The sequence below is a fragment of the Argopecten irradians genome, chromosome 4, assembly GCF_041381155.1.
Source record: "Argopecten irradians isolate NY chromosome 4, Ai_NY, whole genome shotgun sequence".
Classification (NCBI taxonomy): Eukaryota; Metazoa; Mollusca; class Bivalvia; order Pectinida; family Pectinidae; genus Argopecten; species Argopecten irradians.
Window position 1 is genome coordinate 16,339,627 of NC_091137.1, and position 26,798 is coordinate 16,366,424.

The 26,798-nt window shown below is 36.0% G+C and overlaps 2 protein-coding genes across 8 annotated transcripts in view; one reads left to right on the forward strand and one right to left on the reverse strand.

Moving 5' to 3' along the window:
• On the forward strand, nucleotides 1-11,156 carry LOC138320765 (uncharacterized). 2 transcript variants are annotated; one of them, XM_069263963.1, is made up of 3 exons: nucleotides 1-1,748; nucleotides 4,529-4,672; nucleotides 8,873-11,156. In XM_069263963.1, the coding sequence occupies exons 1-3, from the start codon at nucleotides 1,523-1,525 to the stop codon at nucleotides 9,838-9,840; spliced, it is 1,338 nt and encodes a 445-aa protein (XP_069120064.1). In that variant the 5' UTR covers nucleotides 1-1,522; the 3' UTR covers nucleotides 9,841-11,156. The 2 variants fall into 2 exon arrangements, with proteins under 2 accessions (XP_069120064.1, XP_069120065.1); XM_069263964.1 differs by having other exon boundaries at nucleotides 7-1,748; nucleotides 4,529-4,663.
• A 140-nt stretch (nucleotides 11,157-11,296) lies between these two features.
• Nucleotides 11,297-26,798, reverse strand: part of LOC138320763 (formin-binding protein 1-like) — a 52,141-nt gene continuing 36,639 nt past the window's right edge. For 4 of the 6 annotated variants that reach the window (XM_069263959.1, XM_069263957.1, XM_069263958.1 and 1 more), the window contains 3 exons: nucleotides 26,704-26,739; nucleotides 18,608-18,738; nucleotides 11,297-18,295 (listed from right to left, as the gene is read on the reverse strand). In XM_069263959.1, coding sequence (XP_069120060.1) covers nucleotides 18,132-18,295; nucleotides 18,608-18,738; nucleotides 26,704-26,739 — 331 coding nt within the window. In that variant the 3' untranslated portion in view covers nucleotides 11,297-18,131. The remainder of the gene's footprint in view (nucleotides 18,296-18,607; nucleotides 18,739-26,703; nucleotides 26,740-26,798) is intronic. The other 2 variants (XM_069263961.1, XM_069263960.1) reach the window with 1 other exon arrangement.

Genomic DNA, 26,798 nt, shown 5'->3' on the forward strand with positions numbered 1-26,798 from the left:
AACGACGAACACGTTTGATTAGATTTTAATGTTGCAGAGTCGTAGCGCCTGCCAAACAGTTGATATCACTGATGTGTCCCCTCCCTTTTAATGGTAAGTCTGGCGTGTTTAGGCGTTATCAGCGGACCTTTATGTGACTCTGGCCGACCTGATTCTACTCCCAACTCTATCTGATTATGTAGCAATATGGCGTCTTTGTTCATAAAACTTACATTATAAATCAGTTTCTAATTCTCATACATACATATTCATCTGTAAAATATTAGCAGCTTACTGGGATATTCCTTTCAACAATTTATTTCACTTGCCAATTCTTCGAATTCTTCCCTTGTGTACCACAGTCTGCTATGTGATAAATGACCATTGGACGTCCATAAGTTACTTCCCCCTCGTGAAAACTGACCAGGCTTCCTGAACCGCGGATGTGATACTATGGGCCTTTTAAATGCAGTAAGATTTTATTTTCCCCTGGATGAATAACTTTGATGCCGTGAGATGTGGAGGAATTGTAATAGGACTTACGTTAAGTAGTTACTAACAGCACATGATTTGATGTAAAGTACAAAAGCGGTATAGACTTGTCCAGGTAATAAAATACCTGTAAGGCAATCATTGTTTCCTGAAACTTCTTCAAACACTCGCCGATTCACGCATTGTGCTACTTGATCAGCTTGTGTGAAGTAATAACAAATAGTTGCGGACGTATTTATTATATTATGACGTGAAAATGGATGTTATCAACAAAGCTTTAAACTCCGCCACACCATCTACAATAGGGTTTCATGAATGATGTTGTGTTATCTTCATAACTTACAAAGCTCTCCTAAAGAGAAAGATTTCGTATGAAGAATACCAAAAACTCTCGTGACATATTACATACGTGGTATGCATGTGATTAGATATGCTTTAAGTTCGGATGTTGCACGTTAGTCGCGCCAGTGGTTGGCACGCGCTCAGACCTAACTACATCATACTTTATCGTCAATGAGGGAAATGGTGTTTGACGAGGATCTGTGATAGAGATTTGCTGACATTTAATAGGAAAAGGCCAAACCACTTTGTTAACGTGTTTTTACCTGACGGGGGTGATTGTAAACCAACACTAAATGTGTTATCGTATTCCACATGAATCGGAAATGGATGTTTACTCCTGTCAATCATGTGTGGTTTCTTCATTAATTTTGATTTCAGATTGGAAACCTATGTCGCTTTTTAAAGTTCATTCACCTATGATTGCAGAGAATTGTGTCTAGATACACGGCAGTCAAACTTGTTTTGTTTTAAGCAATTAAGTCATCACAAGTTCGCCTTATATAGTGTGTGAAACCTGGATAAATTTATTTTATGATTTGTACAACATTTTATCAACCCAGACAGAACATTTTCCTAAAACCGTGAAATACAAAATCTGATCATATAATGGTTCCTTTATAGATTAAGTGTACTGTAAAGACATTAATTTGAGAATAGGCTAACGCGCACTAATACAGTGGTTATATCCGTGAGTAGGTTAAGCATCAGAATGCACGGGGTACCAGGACAACTAGACGCAAACAATATGCGGGACTTCGTTCAGAAGAACTCTTTAGAGCGCGTGGCGCACGAGAAGAGAACCAAAAATATTGAACACCAAAAGAAAGCATTCGTTAGACAATATTCAAAGGACGAGCAAGAGGTCAAGGACATTCTACAACGCCTGCACGTGGAACAGCTGATATATGACGTCGATTATCTACCACCAGATAGAGGTACGTGTAAACATATTCTATTGATGCAAAAGGGTTGAGTACAGGTTATTTAAGTTACAAAAAGCCATTTCTAACACAAACTACAACGAATTGCCAACAATAGGAACATGGCGGAGATATGATTATACATCGAAACACAATAATACTGCATTGTTTTGTTTCGTTAATGGTCAACTGATGGTAAGATACCTATATACCTTTTTGCTCGGATATTCATTCTTGATTCCGAATAACTACCTGCCTCCAGAGTTTGATGAAAGTTAGAATTGTCTCTATGATTGTACACACATAGTTTTAACACATTTAAGAAATGTAAAATGTACCAGACCATCATATGCATTTCCATGTCTCATTGCCTTCGCAGACTTGGCTTCGTATCAGAAAACTCCGTGACTGCAAATATCGGTACCTGATGCATAATTATACAGTGAATATCTTGACCAATAAATGAAGTATGTCAGACAGCGACACATATCTGTCATGCAGACAAAAAATGAAAAATAAATACATTTGTATAGGCCCACATACAACAGTGTATCTCGAGAATGTGAAACAATATTGTATAACTTATTTAAGTCGATGTGAAATATTCCAACAAACAACTCAGTGTACGCAGAATTACTTTTGGGATGTGATAATTTTGTGCAATCATGATTTTGTGGTTCAGTCAAACATGTAACATACAGAATTCGGATGGACAAAAATCTATTCATAAATACATGTACTAGTCTTCTTTCATGTATGGATTAATAAAAATTAAAGATTGTGTGAATGATGAAACATTTGACATTTAAATAAATTTCGCTAACAATTACCAACAGTACAAAGGTAAAGTGTATTTGTGTTATAAAACAGATGTGCTCTTATAATAGTATAACATGTCGTCGATTTCGAATCCGTTTGATACAGATTGACTGCGGTACCATGTTCGTTAATCTATTAACCAACAGTAACGAATGGGCCATTTAAATGATTATATGTAACACAAAACATGGAGACTGAAATAGGTGGTGGGAGAATGAGATGTATGTGTGTAATATGTATTTCAAAATGGTTATGACACAATTTGTTTTTCTGAAAATTCAAAAGATACAATAATAGTTAATTTAGGATTGTAAGAAATGTTTATTTCCCATATTCACCTATTATAGCTGGGCCCTCTGTTTAAAGGCTCGTCACGGATGTATCAAAAGTATTAATACTTAAAAAGATATATATATATAAATGTCAGAACACATAATGTAAAGGACTAAAAAAAAACACACTCGGTATTAAATAAATAAACATTGATGTTATGAGACGGATGAAGGCAAAAGTGGAAAAGATCAAGAGTAATTGAAAAGAAATAATCTATAAATCAGAGTTATATAGGTCAGTGATAGAAACCCACCCAGCGTATTACTGGGGGTAAATTGTCACGAATATTTTATATATTATATGCTCGGTTTATTAAAGAAAGTTTTATAAACAACAATAACTCATTGTTTACATATTTAAATTTGACTTGTGTGTATATGTCAATGTCACGAAGTGATTGGATAAGTAAAAGCTACACAACAGGTTCTAGCACAACAACACCAGTCTTTGTGTACCTCGTATATAGATTACAATAATTAAAACACATTACGTACCTGGCTTTCAGGCCACTTGTAATTTAAAGGGTCACTGATGGTATGGATAACAAAAATGTGTTTCAGAGACTTCAAGTCTGAAATGGAAAAACGTTAGATAACTAAATGCACTGTAGAAAACTTATACTGACCTTTATCTAGCATCAATATTCATTTAGATAATCATTCTACATCTCCAATTGCACATTAACCAGTCAATTGTTATCTAGTTTTTTTTCTGTATATATTATGTACACTACTTTAGAACTACAAGCGTAACAGCCGTAAATGCTGACATTATTTCGTTTTACCATCTAAGTGTTGTGACACACCTTTCCAATCTCCTCGATTCGTACTAGTCTATATTGCTTACGTGAGAGAAATATTGAATCAAACACATTTCTACTGATTTCCAGCTACTCACAACATTGAAACGATTGAATAATACGACCAAGAGAAGCTTACAATGAGCGATAAACATGAAAGATACAATAGTTATGGTCCATGTTACTAAGTTGCAATAGGACATTTGACATTTACACTTTCGTCGCAAGCAATGTCTAACGACAACAAAAACATTTTCCACTAATGGCTATGTAATTGACCAACAAGAACCTGCACGCCGGATTTCCTTTCACTTTCCTGAAGTCTGTAAGCATTATTCTTAATATCTTTTGGGATAATGATGTCATAGACAAAAACGGACGTCATAGACAAAAAACGGACGGACAATCTGTTTTTATAGAAGCGATTTCATAATCCAAAAAGATATCGAGAAAAATGCTTATAATCTAATCCGGAAAACTCACTCAGGTTATCATTAGGCAGAAATTTCCGTGATTTTCCTTACTTTTACAATAAAAATAAATTGAGTTTTGGTGCAGTGATATCTTATCCAATAATTCAGTTTGGCCAATGACTGTGTCGCTTTTAAAATTCCCCGCGAAACCGTTTTGTATATATGACGTCAAAATACTTGAAAAACATTTATTTCGGTCTATGGAAATATAACCTCAAAGATCTTACCAATAGAAATGAGTCTAACATATGAAATTAGATTATTACAAAATATATTGAATGATGGTAACACTGCACTGTTAGTTTTCTTTGGTGATTGTTGTTATATAAGCCTCATATCTTATATTCAAATTTGTTTATGGACCATTCCAGTGAGTAACGACCTTCTTGCTGAGGATCCCGACATAGAAGAAGAGGAAGAGGTATTCGTCAATCCTTACCCAATCACAATCCTACCTAAATTTGGTCAAACGACAGCAAAGCAAGGATCATCCACGTCAAAGAAAGGTAATGGAGGTATGCATTTCATGAGGGAAATTTGATCTTATATCAATTTAATTCTTTTTCACAAGGAACAGAAAGGGGGGGAGGGATAAAAACACGAAATATGTATTATATGTAAAACTAGGATACTGCTTTAATATGCTTGATAAATCACTTCACGCGTTGTCAGTAATAACAACAAGAGGCCCATAGGCCTTAACGGTCACCTGAGTTCGGATATATAATGAAACAAAGACATATAAACACTACAAACTGGTCCTTAAAGTCAGTCAGTGATTTCATAGATTTGACTTTTTAATCTATGAAGAGTATTTGCTTCCATCAAACCTGAGAACTCAAAAGAAGATTTTTTGAAATTTTAGTTTTGACCCTATTTGGCACCGCCCCTTCGGTCCCGCAGGGGGTCAGCGAGGACCGATATGGATGTTAAAAGGCTATATCTCAGGCTAATAATTATCACCAACTTTGTCTCATTTCCTATGAAAATTCAGCACATAATGTTCATAAATGTGGTTTTAGCTAAAGTAAACTTGACTCTTTGTGAAGACCCCGTGGTCATTTAATTCACACTTTTTATATAACACCTTAAGACCCTTCCATCTAAAAAAAGTATTTGATTCTACTATTTCCAGAATTTTAGAAGGTAAATTTTTGAAGTTTTAGCCTATTTGACCCCTTTTTGGCCCCATCCTCTGCCCCCAGGGGGTCGGCCAGGACGAATATGGAAATGATGTTAAAATACTATCTCAGGCTAATAATTTTAACCAAGTTGACACATTCCTATGAAAATTAAGCAAAAAATGTTCATAAATGTTTTCTTTATATAAACTATAGTTAACTTGACCCTCTCCCTAGGCATGAACGTGAGGACAGGGTCATATAATTCACAATTTTTGTAAAGGACCTTAAGACCTTTCCATCTATGAGAGTATTTGATTCTACCATTTCCAGAATTTCGGAAGAAAATTTTTGAAGTTTAAGCCTATTTGGCGCCTTTTGATCCCGCCCCTTAGGCCCCTGGGAGTCAGTTATGGAAAATTTGTTAATGGGATTCAATGGCCATTTCATTGGGATAATTCTGATAACATTTGACTAATTTCCTATTACAAATGATCAAATAATGCTCAAAAATGTGTAAACCTGAGACCCCAGGTCCATGAAATGCACAATTCTTGTAAAGAGCCTTAGAACTTTCAATTTATGAAGAGTATCTGGTTCCATCAATCTGTGAATTCAGAAGATTTTTGAAATTTAGTCATTTTGACCCCTTTTGGCCCCGCCCTCTGGCCCCTGGGCGTTGGCCAAGACCAATATGGATATGTCATTAAAATGCTATTTCAGGTTATTAATTCTACCACAGTTTGACTAATTTACCATGAAAACTAAGCAAATAATGATGATAAATGTGTTTTTCCTATATAAGCTACTAAACAACAGTAACCTTGACCCCCTCCCCAGGGAGAAACTTGACACCCGAGTCATATAATTCACAATTTTTGTAAAGGACCTTGTGAACTTTCCATCTATGAAGAGTATCTGATTGTATCATGTCCAGTATTTCAGAAGAAATTTTTTGAAGTTTTAGCTAATTTGAACCCTTTTTGCCCCTCCCCTAAGGCCCCCGGGGGTCAGTCATGGAACATTTGATTCAATGGCCATTTTATTGGGATAACTCTTACAACGTTTGACTAATCTCCTTTTACAAGTGACCAAATGATGCTCAAAATTGTGTTTTCCCAATAAAAACTAAAGCAAACTTAACCCCCTCCTTAGGGAAAAACCCGAGACCCCAGGGTCATATCATTCACAATTTTTGTAGACGTGATAGCCATTTCATTGGGATAACTCTTACAACGTTTGACTAATCTCCTTTTACAAATGACCAAATGATGCTCAAAAATGTGTTTTCCCAATATAAACTAAAGCAAACTTAACCCCCTCCCCAGGGAAAAACCAGAGACCCCAGGGTCATATCATTCAAAGTTTTTGTAGACGGCCTTGAGACCTTTCTATTCATGAAAAGTGTTCGATTCTACCACATCTGTGAATGGAGAAGAAATTTTTTGAAATTTTAGTCAATTTTACTCCTTTTGGCCCCTCCCACAACCCCCTTCAGCGGTTTTGTAGAAGTCGAAAATATAAAATGTTTACCGTCGCACGACGGACGACAGACGACGGACGACGACGGAAAAAAGGCGATTAGATTAGATCACTAGGAGACTTCGTCTCGGTTGACCTAAAAACTAGGTAACCAGAGGGATAATCGAACAAATTACTTTAGTAACATTACACAGCTATTTCTATTGTCAGATGTAACCTTCTTTTCTACACTAAGTAATATGGCAAAACGTAGTGACAAATGATATATCTCAGTTGACCAATAGTCCAGGCCTTATAATGTTAACTGCATGGGAAAACTATAACTTCGGACGTTTCAGCGTGCTCTGCGAGTTGTGAAGTGGCCGCCATCAAACTCTCATCCAAAAATAGCTGTTATTGTGATTGACCCAGATTTTACCTAGATTTTTAGAGCAGTTGTCGATTAAGCAGATACTGCTTACTCTCCTGTAACGTGTGGATCCAGTCACATTGTACAGTGATCTTTGTATACTATAAGACTCTTTCATATGTGGATATGAAGGATAGGGATATTCTACCCGAGGGTCACAAAATGTAGTAAAACCCGAGGCTTGCCGAGGGTTTTGCAACATTTTGTGATCCCGAGGGTAGAATATCCCTATCCTTCATATCCACTTATGAAAGAGTATTTTTCTTTCATACCACGACGTTTTACTGCAATTTTACAACTATAATATCCCGCCATTTTGAAATAAATTCGAAGAAATCCACGACTGGAAGTCAATTTCCATACATGAAAAATTACGTGATATTTTCAACACAAATTCCGTTGCTTGCATCTTTTATAGTAAAACCAGTCAATTTTGTGAAAAAAATGTTAAAATTTTACCGAGGAAATAGAGATTTTGTTGACGCCGTGACGTCACGAGGCTTTATTGCATGGGTAGCCATGCAATACAGCCTTAGGCGACATGAGTGTATTGCCCTAGACCAGCCAGTATTACTCGTGTAGGTATGAAAGAAAAACAGCTTATTTGTACCGACATGGTTCGATTGATTTTTTCTTAATTATTTTTATATCGCAGACAAATTTTGATGTTTATAGCTAGTTTCCATTCGTTAATTTTTTTTCATACCATGACAGTTATTCAAACACATCCACGATAATTCTCTAGAGGAATAGGCCTATTTCATTTGGACAGTTTTCCAACAATTTATCTTAAACCGTATAGTGAGTTATGGGCGGGACTCATAAAAAGTATTATTTATGTAACAATGAGATAAACGTTGTGTGGTTTTCCACTAAAGACTCGTAAAAACCAATTGTCCCATGAGTCATGTTAGCGCCATCTCTATAGACATTAAGATCAAATATTATTGCAAGTGATTCGTGTGAATATATTAACCAAATAAATACACAAAGTACCAACCATTAAACCATGTATAAATATAACATCTATAATAGTATAGTGATGTTAGTACCCTCTGGTAACAAGTCTTAATTTCAGTATTTGTCACGAGTCTCACACGTTAATGGTCCAAAAAACAGTAAACATCACGATAACACTGTAGGTATCCTTATGTCTACATAAACTACACTTATCGTTATAATCGGTACACAAAATACAATGTGTGTGTGTTTAACTATTCGCGCGTAAAGAATATTATCAGATAATGTCATTGGTACATTAGTAATCATTACAGCAAACTATATACGTAACTCCAAAGGAGATACCAAATATCCAATATTAAAAGTATAATTTTGTCTTTCTCGTCATTATTTGTATCTCAAATGCAAGTCCATTCCAGTTTCGTTAACTACAAGCATATTTCATTTTTTAATCCTTTGTGTTATAAATGTACAGACATGATTTCACATCAAAGGGAAACAATTCAACTATTAAACCTTCAATGCATTAGAACGTTTTTCCATGCAGCTAAAATTTAATGAGGAACTCATCTTATAAGATATTAAGAATTATATCTATTTAGTATTAACGCAAAGTACATGGACAACTCAGGAATATTATAGTAATGAAATAGGTTTGCGAGAACGAAAATAAGTGGAAATGCGCGGGAGCCATTGTATATTTTTATATCATAAATTCATTTCATTCATCTTTTTATGAACAGACTCGGACCTTGGGCAGCGACATCGGTCGGGCCGACGGAAGTCACTCGAATATGAAGATATACCCGTTTTAGGGACTACAGGAAGTGCTAAACATGGCCAACATGGTCGTGCTTCCATAATGGGAACATCTCCACCCACTGGACGTACCAGAAAGCTATCGAGCGCTTCCGATCAGCCAGAGGTCACAGATTTATGGGTAGGGGATCCCGAATTTATCTCTTCTGTCCGCAGACCAAGGAAAACCTCCTCGGATATCAACCACCGGAAGTTACTACAGAGGGCTATGAGTGACGTTTGGGTACAGTCTAATGCCGAGAGTTTATCAAGGTTGTCAACATTTGCACGGAAATGCAGTGCGGATGAGTTGCAAAAAGATATTTTACAGAACGTAACAAAGAAAGAAAAAGTTTCGAGATCTCCGAAATCTAGTACTGATGAAAGTTATGCTGGTACAAAAGGCACTATCAATGTAACATCTGAACGAGACAGGAAATTCAGCGTCAACAAAGATGCGCACGCAAATCTAAAAGATGAATCTAGATCGTTAAATCCCGAGGATAAAAATCCTTTAAGTAGGTCAAACAAGAAATCTTCCGTCAAAAAATCCAGTAAATCAGAAGACGAAGTCAGGGCTACAGTTCAGACTGATGATGGCGAAGCAGAAAGCAAAGAGAACACCATCGGGAAGACTTCATCGGAAAGCGCAACTTCCCGAGTGCGTAAAATAGGGAGAATCGAAAACGAGCATCCTGATGTTGACTCAAGTGAAGTATATAAAGAGCAAAACATACAGACCAGGAAGCGAGTACTGAAGAAAAAGCGGTCAATGCCAGACATGAAAATAGGTTCGCCATCAGCAATATCACTGGACGAGCCAGACACAAGACCTAGGGCACGACATGGTTCATTGAAGGAGAAAAGCATGTCAGAGGTCAAAACAAGACCAAGGAACAGTTCTTTCCATTAAAAGAACCACAGGCTGGTGTACACGAATGACATTCAAATTCATCATTCATGGTGATGCCGATTCGTAAATCAATTAGCTGTACATAAGTTGCTGAAACATTGCTTGCCGACAGTTTTAATGACCCGTAAAAATTGAGCTTACAGACAGTTTCTTGATACCGATGGTAAAGTCAAGAAAACAGTAGAAGTCCGTCCCAAAAATGGAAAATCCCAAACAGTTACTGAAGGTCTATTCCAATACTACTTGACCGCCTTGATGTTGAAAATTGTGTAAAGCTACGATTTATGCGTTTTCAACTTCATATCTAACGATTTGCCGCAATACGTTTTTATTCCCAATTGTGTTTTACACGTTAATCTTTAAATCAGAGTACGTTTTCATATCATAAGACATTCCATATTGGCCTCATTTTTTGAAATTCCAAAATACGATCAGCCCATTTACCGGTGTATTGATAAGTAGAATGTCGACAGTGGCATTACTCACAAATCCTAGAAGGATGAAACCAGTTAAACGGCATCGTCAGCATCATCCAGAAGTCGTATTATGGCGAAATAGCTCTACGGGGTTCCTAGAATTGCCTAGAAGGATTCAACATCTGTACAGTGTTCTAGTATTCACTTACGAGTCCTTGAATAACGAAGCGGCTGGATTTCTAGGGTAAATGGCCTCCTAGCACCAGTGCCTATCAGAAGGACGGTTGTACGAGACAGTCTATTTTATCAATGACATGTCCCAAGTACAAAATATAGTCTATAGTTTATCATATTTCAGTTTTCGTTTGAAAACTAATAATCACCCTTCAAACATCAGATACAAGTCAAACTTTTCCGTAATCCAACAGATCCGGCTAGTCGCCATCCTCGATAAACTCCAGAGGTTACTATTACTGTCGTTATATCCACGTTACAGTAGTGATATGCTGAAACATGAGAGGTCCGAGAATCTAACCACGTATTACCTGCAGCGTATGGATCCTAACATGAATAGAGGTAGGTACAGTAAGTTTTCGCTGACCTTTTTGGAGGATGTTCAGATGCTATGCCTTGAGTAGACAGCATAGAGAAGACAATCATCAGCAACTTGTAAGACGGATGTTTCATAGGGAATTAATAACATGATACCTTTTTGAAAAGCTTCAAGATAAATGACGACGAGTGACTTTAAGGCTAATAAATACGTCGAGAATGACGTTTTAAAGAAGTATGGTATGTGCCCAAAACAGCCGAATAACAACAGACTTCAACCCGTTCATTGTCAACTTTGCTATTTTTACATCATTTTTCAAGAAACTTTGTTAAAAGATACATCATTCACTAATTAAGAGTATGCCTTTTCAGGGCACTACCTTCTAGGGACGTTTGCGGACACTCCGTTTATTGTGGAAGTTTTTTTAAAGTACTTATCAGTCTTTTTCATAACCACAAGAAGACTACAAAACAACTAAACTCGTACCTGTATATAGCAGAATGACTTTTATTATCTTTACATTCAAACTGTACCGTTTGCATTGCAAATTTGGAGTTTAATAAGGGCATGTAATATAAATGTTATGAAATAAATACAAGAATTTATGTCTCCGTTTGGCACGACCCCAATCATTGTACTTTAAAAGACATAAGCATCGCGCTCTTATAGCAAGAATGTGGTAAGCCAAATTAGCCAATACACAGACGCTATAGCTGATAACACTGATGTTACCAGACTTTGTCGTGGCGTTACAGTTCCCAGGTTATTTAGAACATTGCTGATCAATGATATTTCAATGAACAAACTTCAGTAATGCTGACCACCACTAAAGTACCAATCGATGAATGAAAACCATCAATGAAGTGAACATTAGTGAACACAGATGAACGATGTTAAGAACAAGCTTTTCTTTGGCCATAAATCAAAGCGTGGGTAAGACTTACACTATTAGATTAGACTGAATTGGCTCAAACAATAGTAATATCCGGATATGATCCATTATAAACGAGATGACACCATCATCTTGATTTTGTAAATATCCTAATGATTACTGTTATGAACATCTGGCTCAGTTCAGCAAACAAGTAAAGCAGCCCATATTTAACAGGACATGGTAATTATAACTGGACTGTTGCCTACCTGTTCAAAAAGCAAATTATAACCATGTGTTCATGTTCACAAGTTAGATGTTAAACGACTGAGTGTTCATGATTCTACAAGGTGATCTGTACCAATGTTCACTCTCATTATCGGTTGTACACAATACAATCAGCATGCCCTTAGTCACTCATCTGATTTTCCTGGATTAACAGATTAATAAGTATACACAGTACAGTAAATAGTATCTGTCTTCAGCTGGGTATTATAACGATTATCTCATTAACATATAATAGTTGAATCAGAGAGTTTTATCACAAGAGACACAATCACATGGAAAGCGTTGACAATGACACTACACAGATAATAGGGTAGTAAAACGTAGGCTCTATAACTCAGGTCCCACCTCGCCATAATCACCAGTTAAAATACACAGAGTATAAATAGGTCACATTCATACATTAAGTACGTGTTAATGAATATCAAAAATGCTGACAGGACAGCGAATATGTCGCTCACCACTCTCACACAGAAACAATAGGCATTTATCACGTGTTTTCACTCTCCATTCATACACATACATACTGATGTGAAATATTCACTCGCACTTGTATATCACACGGACTGTGATTCTAACATTAGGATTGTGTGTCATTAAATCTGAGACAATGAACTCATGCCAATTAATTTCTTAAAATATGTACATTTTTGTATATCAGTTCTGCTTCTTGTTCGAATATAAAATTTTAAAATCACATCATTTCTTTATTAAGTGCCAACATGTTAGCTATCATTTGATAACTTTAAAATATCTTACATGGAGATTGAGTAACTTTCAATTCAATCAGTATCACTGAATTATGGTAAGACATCAAAAACTTCAATGTTTATAAGTGAGATTTTGTATAAGAAACATAAAATTGCCAAATACATATTTCAGGAAATCTAAAAATCCATATAAATTACACATTTGTTTCTTATCTGTAAAGTGCTTGAATCAAAGCCTGAGTAATTGTCACTCATTCTAATCCACCCAACAATCATAACCAGCTCAAACCTCCCATCAACTCAAATCAATAAAACAAGCATCAGATAAAATCACATGACTAAATTGTGTCGTCGACATCGACAGCTTTGTTGGTGAAGTAATGGGTTAACAATAAGGATTCACATCACATAAAGAGTACCAGCCATTGAAAATGAGCATAGTAGAATAATATATTGCATTCTATAGGTCTGCTAACTCAACTGCAATTTATATAATTATATATATATATATACTAAGTATATACTACCATGCTTGCGATACAAAAAGCACTATACACTAATCTTATACGGCAGACTATCCCGTAATCTACATTTCTTGTAAAAAAATGTACACAAATTTACACCACGTATATAATCATATAATATCCATTAGAATGAACGAAGTAAAGTACATCAGGAAGATTTATAGAAAGGATTGGAGTTCTATATAGTATTACCAGGGTCCTCCATCAAACATCAAAGTCAGTCTGATTTGAGTGGATATCATTAACCCCATTGTAGATTTCAGGGAAATAAGTTATACCGAAAGTGGATCTTTGATTAGTTGTTAATCCAATAATGACACACAGAAGTATAGGATGTTTATACTTTTAGTGTTGTGGACCTGTATCACATCCTGATAGTACTGCATAAGTCCTATCCTTTCTGATAAATGACTCTATATATACTAAATGATTCTTTAGGGTATCTGTTAGGAGAACAATGCTAATTTAGTGTACTACAATAAAATGTAGAGACAAAGCCTTATCAATACTTAATCTTCTATATCTTACATAATCATCTGAAGTCCAGTACTGTCCATCTGGTAATTAACCGACATTAAATGAACCTATTTACATCAATCTTTGTTCTGTTACAATATAACCTTACATTTTCATTAGGTAAGACAGTTTAATTTGTTAGACTAAATGTAATAACTAATGTGAATATATGTACTTTTGATACTGGCATCAACTGACTAACAGATTGCTTAGAATCCTAAAACAGTACTCTGAATTCTATACTATAGAGTTATCTGCCTTTGGAAATATGTTTTGATTGTAACTTCATGTACATGAATTTGAGAGAGTGTAACATCATACTTTTTACTCTCTTAAAGCAATTAATGATGTTCAATCTAAAATCTACTCACAAGGGCAGTTCACTCAATATTTATTTATGTAGGGGTATTACAATACCATGTACTTTATACAAATATCCTGCAGGTACATTGTCAGTTTATGAAATTCCTTTTCTACTGGCTTTAAAACCTGTTTATATATAAGACACACACACTATAAATGAACCAATAAGTTGTCAGTCAGTGTGAGAGTCCTAGACATGAGATGTTGACATAGCCAACAATTAGTACTGGATTATAAGCTACCATACTAACAAGGAGAGATATCTACATATGTATATATAAACTACATCTAAAGAATATACTAATAAGGTGATAGTTATAAATGTATAAATTTATTGCACAACTGATGAGGGGCATTTCATTTTCATATCTAATATGCCATGTAAGATAAGAGGAAGGAGCTAGATTGACAATGTAGTGGTGGAGAAAGTGGATGAACCATAATTCATGGTGGAAAAAAGTGAGGGTCGTACTTAAATAGGAATTCATTACAATATACGTAAGCCTGATGGAGAGAGCTGATGAAGAATATTTTGAGTGGATGAGAAGAACATGAAGAGGAAGGGCGATCACACCTACACACATCACTGTACTCTCTAAAGGCACTTGTCCCATTCTCATTACATTTAATTAGTACAGTGAAGATCTCTAAAACACAATATCACATTTTACAATCTCCTTCTGCATGAGGATGGACTGCTTTGAGGATTTGTGCCAATGTTCCAGTTTCAATTTTTTTGAATAGATGATCTTTTGTCTTTGCGAGAGTTATTTCCCTTTAATTGAAGGATTAACAGAAGAAAAAAAACTTTTCTCATATATTAACGAAAAGTTAAAACTGAAATTTTAGTTGAAAAACTCTAGTCAATCATTGAAGATGGAATATGTCACTGTGAAATGAATTTTAAGCTTTTAATCATGCCAATTTATGCCGATTTGTGATTCAATAAACATGATAGTTTTTTCGTATCATGATATGCTTTTTATACATAAGGACATTTTTATCAAATTATCTAAAAGATAAAGCAAGCATATCTGGTATATGAAATATTTTTTTATAAATTATACAAGGTTATCAGGATATTCTTGATTAGTGCTGATTGTAAAATTGAGGTTTAGTTACAGAAGTAAATACTTTGTGACATCTAACGAAAATAACATCTCAAAATATGAATTAAAGGTGATGCTAGAGGTATGTTAAAGAAATCAATCATACTACCAGAGTCATGTGGGAAAAAAAATCAAAAACTTTCATGATGTTTAGATTCTATTTATACTAATTACTTATACAAAAGTTTGAATTCAAATATATTTTCATAAGGACAAAGCATTATTAATAAAAACTCTCACAAAGACTTTTGCATCTATTCATAAACAATCAAAACTTTTGATGAAAATTACACTCATAATTTCTACTAGTACCATCCAATAAATATGAGTGAATGTCAGATTCTGTGTACCAATGTATGACTTTACTATTCATTTACAACAGTGAAAACTAAATTGCTGACCAAAGCAGTGCAGATAAATAGGAAAATCTAAAACATTTTGAGTTTTGATTGTTATTCTGGGCGGTAATTGTCACTTTAAAAGATTGTAAACAATGATCTTTTTTTTCTGTAAATAAATTAACCCAATAAAACGTGGTAATATGGTTATATAAACATACAGGGCTTTCTATAATAAATACCTTTTTTTTTTTTTTTTTAAATGTCAACTGTGTGTGGAATATTTAAGATATATGTATATAGTTTCAGGACATTCTGGACATACTATCCATGCAATAAGATATTATAGAGAAATTGGAATGAGTAAGTGATTCTATTTATTCAATTAATAATATCAAACATTTCTGTACCAAGACATGTTTAGATATATATGTATTCTCCATGAATTGTCCCAGATCTAAAACGCTCCAACGTACATACCACTATGAAAACTGTATATTATCTTTATAAGTGATTTTTACTAAATAATCCTGTAATTCATTGAGGCTATAGGTAATAAATATGCTCAACAAATGAAATTTACAATTGTGATTTCGTATATGATTGTAATACTGCATGATTCACATAGAAACATTTTATAATTAATGGTGAAAATTATCCTCAAGTACTGGTGAAGTTTACATTTCAACATTTCGATATTCTCAAATGCATTGTGCTAATAATTGATCTTACATTCCGCGTGATAGGATTACACTGTTTTAAGTAATATAGAATCAATATAAAGTCTCGTGACAATTATATTTCTAATTATAGGTGATTACCTGCCAGTAAATATCAGCACCATTATAACCCTATCTGAAGTTTTAATGAAATATTCTTTAACTTGTATTATTTAAAGTGAAAAACTTGATAAGATTTTAAGCTTAATAAGCTTAGAAATCACATTAAAAGCGGTTCTGGTCATTTTACAATGATATAAAAAGACAGAATATACTCCTCCAAAGTAGAATTGTTAAAAGGGAAGACTTGATGAAGGTTTTGAAAATTCTGTTTAAAAGTTTTGTTGCATAAAACTAAAACATATAATAATAATACATCTCAACAAAACCAAAATCTGATTCAGACATTCAAGATGTTCTGTGTTATTATCCCATTCATTGAGTTTGATAAAACAAATTCTGATAAAAAGATATTATCTTTATGAAACATAGAAATGAAGCATAGAACATCCTAAAGCGGAACAGGAATTTATCTCTGGCTTAGCTTGTTTTAATACTTTATATACCTCTCATTGATAACTCAGGTACTCCAATGTTAGATTTTTAAGTAGAGAATTGTTTAGGTATATCCAGTTATTATGCACAGAGAAAAAAAAATCTCGAAAATATTGTAAAGGAAAAGTGATTCTATGAACTTTTACTGTAAAAAGTATAGCGACCAATTTATGGACAGATATTATTAATCCGGTTAAACTTATACTAGATGAATAAAATCTGTTGTACATACATTCAAATAGCAGTACACCACAAGGACTAAAGTATACATGTGATAATCAATCTTGTCTTGAGTTTAACTCGAAACATACACTAAAACCTTAACCTAAATGAATACGAAAGATCATTTAATTCTTATCTAATCTATAGCCATACAAAACGTATGAGAACAAAATCTCTATATAAAATAGTCAACACTTTTTCTTTGATCAAGTAAAAGTACAATAACTATTATACTGGTGATATAATCATCTTCCATTCATGCTGACAGTTTTAAAATCCTCCATCCACTCTGCGAACATTGAAATCTTCCATCCATTTTGAGAATTCTGCTATCTTGCATACACTCTACCGATTTTGAACATCCATCCATTTTTATGATTTTGCAATGTTTCATCCATTGTGGAGACTCGATAATGATTGAACAATTAAATCATTACACATTAAATGCAAAGGACCAGTAAATGTAGATTATATTGAGTAATCATTTTTTTCTGATGAAAATCTGCTCATTCCACTGTAAACACATGAACACACATCAAAAGCTGGCAGCTTTATAAACCACAATTATAGTACAAATTTATACTATAAGGTTTGGCAAAAAAAAAGTTTCTGTGTGTTAGTATTACCAACAGTTATGTCCCTTTGGTGTAGAATATTACCAGTTACGAAATATAACCGTCCCTCTCTATACTCCTAGCTGAACTTATCACTTCCACAGCATCGATAGCTCGGTCGAATCATCATAACCGTCCTTCTGGTCTCTAAGGCTGTGAACCATCAATATTAATATAATACTGGGTTAAAATATAACAGGTCATATCTAGTCTTATTGTCTCACAAAGAAACAATTACACATAATACACACGTCTTCTAGCTCAGAATCCACATCATAGAAATGGTGGATTAATACCATGGTAATGTCACTTTAAGGCCAAAGCGTACAAAGACAATGTCTTTTGAAATCATGACAGTTTCAGGTTGCCTGACCAAGGATCTATTCCTTGCACATGACCATATATGACTTTTCCTCTTGTTGTGTTGACCATTACATGAGTTCCAATGTTATTATGTCGTGTTGTCCCACGCACGACTTCCACTACCAGAATGACCTCAAACTTCGTCTTGGTCATAGAAATGACACTGTATATATGAAGTAGGTACAAATCCTTCGGTATCGTCTTTCCTTCGAACCCTAGTCCAGCCGTCGCCTTGATCTTGCTCAATCACTGCCATTTCTTCACCTTCCTCCATAGACACAGAGCTTCCATTATCAGCTGTAAGATCATGAGTTAAACATTAATACATAATGTGCTTTATACTGTTGACATACTGTAAAGGCGGTCAGTTTATTTTTGTTATCTTTGCATCACAAAACAGGATACCAAAATTTATTTCAATTTTCTGAAGGATGTAGAATTACAATATTTTGTTCTTTGAAAATCTTTCCAATTTGAGGAATTGGTAATATATCTTTTGTTTATAATCTGTCCAATTTTTCAGACAGTTAGACAGACAGACAGACAGACAGACAAGCTAATTTTGTTGTGGGGGTAAAATAAACCACTTACCACTTACACCCGACTTACCATCAAACTTGTAGACGGCCCGACAGGTGCCTATCACCTGGAATGCCTCCTCCTCAAACTCCTCCTGTTCTATGGGTTCCACTGGCTCCTGTTCTATAGGCTCAGGCATCATGTCCTCGTCAGGAATGGAGCTGAAATCAATTGGCCTCTGTTACCTCATAATAGTCATAGAAGAAATATGTTCTTAAGCTTCCTATTGCTTAACTTCTAATATCACTTTTAAGGGGGAAAACATCTACAACAAATGGTGATTTTATCCCAGTCCATGCCTCTAAAATACCAGCTTGATAGAGTATAATCCCAGTCCTACCATCTTTGACTCCAATCTTTATAATCTCAGCCTGTGTATATCATGCCAGTCCATTAATCCACCCCAGCCTCTACAAGTCCAGTCTAATACCCTTCGGTCAGTTCCATCCCTAACAATCTCAATCTTTAATTTCAGCTTTAGCCTCTGCAATCCCAGTCGCCGCCCTTTTAGTTAGTGCCCAGCATATTTAATCTCAGTTCAAGAATCTATAATCCACAGCCACACTCCAATCCCCTACAATCCCAGCTTAGTTCTAACCACTAACTGTTCCAGATGCAGTCTCTTTAACCCCAGTTCTAACCACTAACTGTTCCAGATGCAGTCTCTTTAACCCAAGTTCTAACCACTACCTGTTCCAGATGCAGTCTCTTTAACCCCAGTTCTAACCACTAACTGTTCCAGATGCAGTCTCTTTAACCCCAGTTCTAACCACTAACTGTTCCAGATGCAGTCTCTTTAACCCCAGTTCTAACCACTAACTGTTCCAGATGCAGTCTCTTTAACCCCAGTTCTAACCACTAACTGTTCCAGATGCAGTCTCTTTAACCCCAGTTCTAACCACTAACTGTTCCAGATGCAGTCTCTTTAACCCCAGTTCTAACCACTAACTGTTCCAGATGCAGTCTCTTTAACCCCAGTTCTAACCACTAACTGTTCCAGATGCAGTCTCTTTAACCCCAGTTTCTAACCACTAACTGTTCCAGATGCAGTCTCCTTAACCCCAGTTCTAACCACTAACTGTTCCAGATGGAGTCTCCTTAACCCCAGTTCTAATCACAAACTGTTCCAGATGCAGTCTCTTTAACCCCAGTTCTAACCACTAACTGTTCCAGATGCAGTCTCTTTAACCCCAGTTCTAACCACTAACTGTTCCAGATGGAGTCTCTTTAACCCCAGTTCTAACCACTAACTGTTCCAGATGCAGTCTCTTTAACCCCAGTTCTAACCACTAACTGTTCCAGATGCAGTCTCTTTAACCCCAGTTCTAACTCTTCAACCCGAGTTCTAACCACTAACTGTTCCAGATGCAGTCTCTTTAACCCCAGTTCTAACCACTAACTGTTCCAGATGCAGTCTCTTTAACCCAAGTTCTAACCACTACCTGTTCCAGATGCAGTCTCTTTAACCCCAGTTCTAACCACTAACTGTTCCAGATGCAGTCTCTTTAACCCCAGTTCTAACCACTAACTGTTCCAGATGCAGTCTCTTTAACCCCAGTTCTAACCACTAACTGTTCCAGATGGAGACTCTTTAACCCCAGTTCTAACCACTAACTGTTCCAGATGCAGTCTCTTTAACCCCAGTTCTAACCACTAACTGTTCCAGATGGAGACTCTTTAACCCCAGTTCTAACCACTAACTGTTCCAGATGGAGTCTCTTAACCCCAGTTCTAACCACTAACTGTTCCAGATGGAGACTCTTTAACCCCAGTTCTAACCACTAACTGTTCCAGATGAGTCTCTTTAACCCAGTTCTAACCACTAACTGTTCCAGATGCAGTCTCTTTAACCCCAGTTCTAACCACTAACTGTTCCAGATGCAGTCTCTTTAACCCCAGTTCTAACCACTAACTGTTCCAGATGCAGTCTCTTTAACCCCAGTTCTAACCACTAACTGTTCCAGATGGTCTTAACCAGTTACCAATGTTCCAGATGAGTCTCTTTAACCCCAGTTCTAACCACTAACTGTTCCAGATGCAGTCTCTTTAACCCCAGTTCTAACCACTAACTGTTCCAGATGCAGTCTCTTTAACCCCAGTTCTAACCACTAACTGTTCCAGATGAGTCTCTTTAACCCCAGTTCTAACCACTAACTGTTCCAGATGGAGACTCTTTAACCCCAGTTCTAACCACTAACTGTTCCAGATGCAGTCTCTTTAACCCGAGTTCTAGCCACTAACTGTTCCAGATGCAGTCTCTTTAACCCCAGTTCTAACCACTAACTGTTCCAGATGGAGTCTCTTTAACCCCAGTTCTAACCACTAACTGTTCCAGATGCAGTCTCTTTAACCCCAGTTCTAACCACTAACTGTTCCAGATGCAGTCTCTTTAACCCCAGTTCTAACCACTAACTGTTCCAGATGCAGTCTCTTTAACCCCAGTTCTAACCACTAACTGTTCCAGATGGAGTCTCTTTAACCCCAGTTCTAACCACTAACTGTTCCAGATGCAGTCTCTTTAACCCCAGTTCTAACCACTAACTGTTCCAGATGCAGTCTCTTTAACCCCAGTTCTAACCACTAACTGTTCCAGATGCAGTCTCTTTAACCCCAGTTCTAACCACTAACTGTTCCAGATGCAGTCTCTTTAACCCCAGTTCTAACCACTAACTGTTCCAGATGGAGACTCTTTAACCCCAGTTCTAACCACTAACTGTTCCAGATGCAGTCTCTTTAACCCCAGTTCTAACCACTAACTGTTCCAGATGCAGTCTCTTTAACCCCAGTTCTAACCACTAACTGTTCCAGATGAGTCTCTTTAACCCCAGTTCTAACCACTAACTGTTCCAGATGCAGTCTCTTTAACCCCAGTTCTAACCACTAACTGTTCCAGATGCAGTCTCTTTAACCCCAGTTCTAACCACTAACTGTTCCAGATGCAGTCTCTTTAACCCCAGTTCTAACCACTAACTGTTCCAGATGGAGACTCTTTAACCCCAGTTCTAACCACTAACTGTTCCAGATGGAGACTCTTTAACCCCAGTTCTAACCACTAACTGTTCCAGATGCAGTCTCTTTAACCCCAGTTCTAACCACTAACTGTTCCAGATGCAGTCTCTTTAACCCCAGTTCTAACCACTAACTGTTCCAGATGGAGACTCTTTAACCCCAGTTCTAACCACTAACTGTTCCAGATGCAGTCTCTTTAACCCCAGTTCTAACCACTAACTGTTCCAGATGCAGTCTCTTTAACCCCAGTTCTAACCACTAACTGTTCCAGATGGAGACTCTTTAACCCCAGTTCTAACCACTAACTGTTCCAGATGCAGTCTCTTTAACCCCAGTTCTAACCACTAACTGTTCCAGATGCAGTCTCTTTAACCCCAGTTCTAACCACTAACTGTTCCAGATGCAGTCTCTTTAACCCCAGTTCTAACCACTAACTGTTCCAGATGGAGATCTCTTTAACCCCAGTTCTAACCACTAACTGTTCCAGATGCAGTCTCTTTAACCCCAGTTCTAACCACTAACTGTTCCAGATGCAGTCTCTTTAACCCCAGTTCTAACCACTAACTGTCCAGATGAGTCTCTTTAACCCCAGTTCTAACCACTAACTGTTCCAGATGAGACTCTTTAACCCCAGTTCTAACCACTAACTGTTCCAGATGAGTCTCTTTAACCCCAGTTCTAACCACTAACTGTTCCAGATGCAGTCTCTTTAACCCCAGTTCTAACCACTAACTGTTCCAGATGGGTCTCTTTAACCCCAGTTCTAACCACTAACTGTTCCAGATGCAGTCTCTTTAACCCCAGTTCTAACCACTAACTGTTCCAGATGCAGTCTCTTTAACCCCAGTTCTAACCACTAACTGTTCCAGATGAGTCTCTTTAACCCCAGTTCTAACCCTAACTGTTCCAGATGCAGTCTCTTTAACCCCAGTTCTAACCACTAACTGTTCCAGATGCAGTCTCTTTAACCCCAGTTCTAACCACTAACTGTTCCAGATGCAGTCTCTTTAACCCCAGTTCTAACCACTAACTGTTCCAGATGCAGTCTCTTTAACCCCAGTTCTAACCACTAACTGTTCCAGATGCAGTCTCTTTAACCCCAGTTCTAACCACTAACTGTTCCAGATGGAGACTCTTTAACCCCAGTTCTAACCACTAACTGTTCCAGATGCAGTCTCTTTAACCCCAGTTCTAACCACTAACTGTTCCAGATGCAGTCTCTTTAACCCCAGTTCTAACCACTAACTGTTCCAGATGGAGATTCTTTAACCCCAGTTCTAACCTCTAACTGTTCCAGATGCAGTCTCTTTAACCCCAGTTCTAACCACTTACTGTTCCAGATGCAGTCTCTTTAACCCCAGTTCTAACCACTAACTGTTCCAGATGCAGTCTCTTTAACCCCAGTTCTAACCACTAACTGTTCCAGATGCAGTCTCTTTAACCCCAGTTCTAACCACTAACTGTTCCAGATGGAGTCTCTTTAACCCCAGTTCTAACCTCTAACTGTTCCAGATGGAGACTCTTTAACCCCAGTTCTAACCACTAACTGTTCCAGATGCAGTCTCTTTAACCCCAGTTCTAACCACTAACTGTTCCAGATGCAGTCTCTTTAACCCCAGTTCTAACCACTAACTGTTCCAGATGGAGACTCTTTAACCCCAGTTCTAACCTCTAACTGTTCCAGATGGAGACTCTTTAACCCCAGTTCTAACCATTAGCTGTTCCAGATGAGGTCTCTTTAACCCGAGTTCTAACCACTAACTGTTCCAGATGCAGTCTCTTTAATAACCCCAGCTCCAGTCTCTTAACCCCCTGTCTCCACCACTTTTACCTGAGCCAAACTTCTTTGATTCTAGTCCAAGTCCTTTATCCCTAACACTTTAACCCCAGCCTTTTTAATCCCAATTTTAGCAATCCAACTATAAGCCTCTACTATACAGGTCAAAGAATCTACTAAAATGTCATCCTTCTCATCCAGTATCCAATTATATGTGTTTCTCTATAATAGATTAATCAATACTGATAGCAATTTATTTACAAATATATATAATAATGAGGTTGTCATTTTCCCCAATTACTCTTTGGTATCATGGAAACCTTATACTTCATGCATTATTATCATAACAGTGATGATATCCAAAATTAATATCGAACAAAATCAATAACCCACTAAAACCTTTAATACCATGTACTAGGCTAAATGTATACTGGCTTTAACTATGTACATGCAAATGAAATGATATGATGTATATAAAAATTCTCATGAGTAAGATAAAATTGAACTCTCTATAAGATATATATATATATATATATACATGTAGTCTATTTAGTGAAGCCTTTACACTTAGGGCAGGAAATACCTCATTTCCTCACTTCTCAGATCTACACTATTGTATACAATGTTTTATATCACGTGTGTAGTCTCTAGAATGAGATTGATCAAGAAGGGTCAAGTACTCGGAAACAGGATATAATTTAATTTGATTCAACAATTTAACCATTAACTTTTCATCAACATACTATTGATAATGTTCAGTCCTTACATAAATACTTGAACTTATAACATTCTTACAGCATTATATTTATTATTCACTTATGAAGATATGATGGTTCCATGAAAGAAGTAATTCAAATAACATTATCATTCATTTTACTTTCAGAATTAAATAAAGATTTAAAATCTTTGGTTTGTTAAAATGGGTTTAAATATCAAGTATGACCAAAGCTAAAGGAAAAGATGACAAATTTACCCAGGGAGACAAATAATACTAGACTGAATTATCAATACAGATATAACAGATATATGGGCAAGGGTACAGGGTTTGGTGTGGCAGGACACAAGGGCCCACAATACAAGTCAGGCAATATTGTAAATAACTCAAATGTAAAACTCATGCTGCGTATCCAATGCAGTGTTGACAATACAGTGTCTCTAGCTATAAAGATGAAGCTGTGAAAATGATAATGATAGTTTGATAACTAATTTATATAGCTGTAAAAATATTGGTATAGCCAGTATATATATGAAGCTGTGAATGGTTATGTTCTAAGTTAACATCAAACATAAAACATATTGACTAGTCATATAAAAACTGGAAATAAAAGTGATATGATCATAGTTATATTATCAAGGTAAATTTCAATTCTCAGTATAACATACAGGTATATATTAACTGTTAACATACATATTCTGGTTTATTTTTTAAGACTAGATTTTGACGAGTTAGTCATACAAAAATAATTCTATCATAGAATTAAGTGAACACTACGTTTAAAGTAGCCCAAACATGTATATTAACAGTAATATTTCCTGATTATTGTTGTGACTCAACAATGATAACTATACATTGTGAAATAAAACATTTTCTTTAAAAACTATTCTGAATTTAGTAGTGACATTATGGTATGTGAGTAAGGTCATCTCCAACAAACAAATCATCAGTTAGTTAAAACATAGTGTGAGTGAAAACAGAAATCAAAGGCTACACAGACGGATGCTTTTCACCTGGTTATTTCTCACATTAGTAGGAACCTACCATTGAAGCAGGATCCTTATTAGAATTATAGGAAATCTTGATTGCAAAACAAATCTTTCTTAGAATAAAGTAATTTACAAATCATAAAAGAAAGAAGGAAACCATTGTCAGAGACCCAAGATTTATTTTACTACACTGCACGTATCACCTGTGGGTCAGCTCAGCCAAAAGATTTTGTTTTGACAGATTCCAACTGATTGGTTCCGTCATATTTTCCAGTCTGCTTTTTTAGCCAATGAGATTTAAGCTTGCATACACTTTATGGAAGGCACCAAATTTATTTCTTATAGATTTCGTCCGGAACGATTTTTCTTCAAATTTATTATATATATATATAATGGTGTTGATTACTGCTGTAAACTCTATTGAGTTTATTGACACACACATTACACGTTATTCCAATTAGGGTTATTTTTAACATCGGAGACACAATCACAGTGCTATAAAGTTTCTGACTATTGACATATAATTTGTTGTCAGTAATTTGTTTGTCTCAGCAACAGGTCATCACCGATGCAACCATTCAACTAATCACTACCCTCCTCCAACTTCTTATTTTGAAAGGTTTTGTTGATTGGCTTCTATTTATAGAGTTACATCATCGAAACTAGATTTTTTTGCTGAGCTAACCCATAGGCTAGCGTAGCATGGCGTAATCTTCCATGGGTCTCTGACGACAGTAGCAGACAGACAGATCATATGCCATGGAAGGTGAGCTTAACAAAACACTGGATTCAAACTACTCAACCAATAGTTATTTTGTTAAATGCAAAATAATCATAACATTCCTAGCTCAAACAAAAAATTTAAATAACCTGTAGTCCTTGTCCATATCCCTATACCTAAAGATGCTTCAGAGATTGAGAAGAGACCAAGACAATTGATTCTATTCTAGAGCATAGACTGAGAAAACTGCAGAACCATCGAACCGATAAATGGTAGTTTATATTCATTTTTATTAATCACTTTGAAGTTTCTACAGAACGGATGGATTGTACTACATTAAATATAACTTTATAGAGAATTCAGCTAGCAGCCTTTTATTTCATATGAACAATCAATACACCCTAGCAGACTTTGAAATGTTCTGAGTGTCATTGTTTGATAAAGTACTTGTGAAATATATGACATTTGTAGACATGATTGGTCAGGCCACGGGGCACTGAGCCAGCAGTGTAGTTACCTAAGGTTTGTAACATGTTTATCAAATCTTCTGGTTATTTGTACTTGCATAGAGGCTCTTGGAGGTTTGTATAAAGGATGAATTATCATGTTAAATGGCAAATTAAAGTGAACAAACGAGATATCATTCGTGATCATTAGAGCGAGTAGTGTAGGATTATTGATAACTTTCAATTACAACCTGTTATGGGATCTAAATTATGATCAATATCCAATCCTTGAAGAAGCAGATGTGTAAAAGCCTGTATCTAATAATGATCTAGCTACAAGTTACCTGACTGACACCCAGCCAGCTGGCTGGTGTTTATATTAGTAAGAGAGGGAGAGAGAGATATCATTGTAAGAGATTTATATATTGTAGGTATCGCCACATATATCAATCAGAAAAACCAAACCAACCTGGGGGGAACAGGATAATCGTCAAATTCATCATCACTGGAAATAAACAAATTAAAACAAATCGTGCAGTTTTACAAATGAAAATCAAAATAATG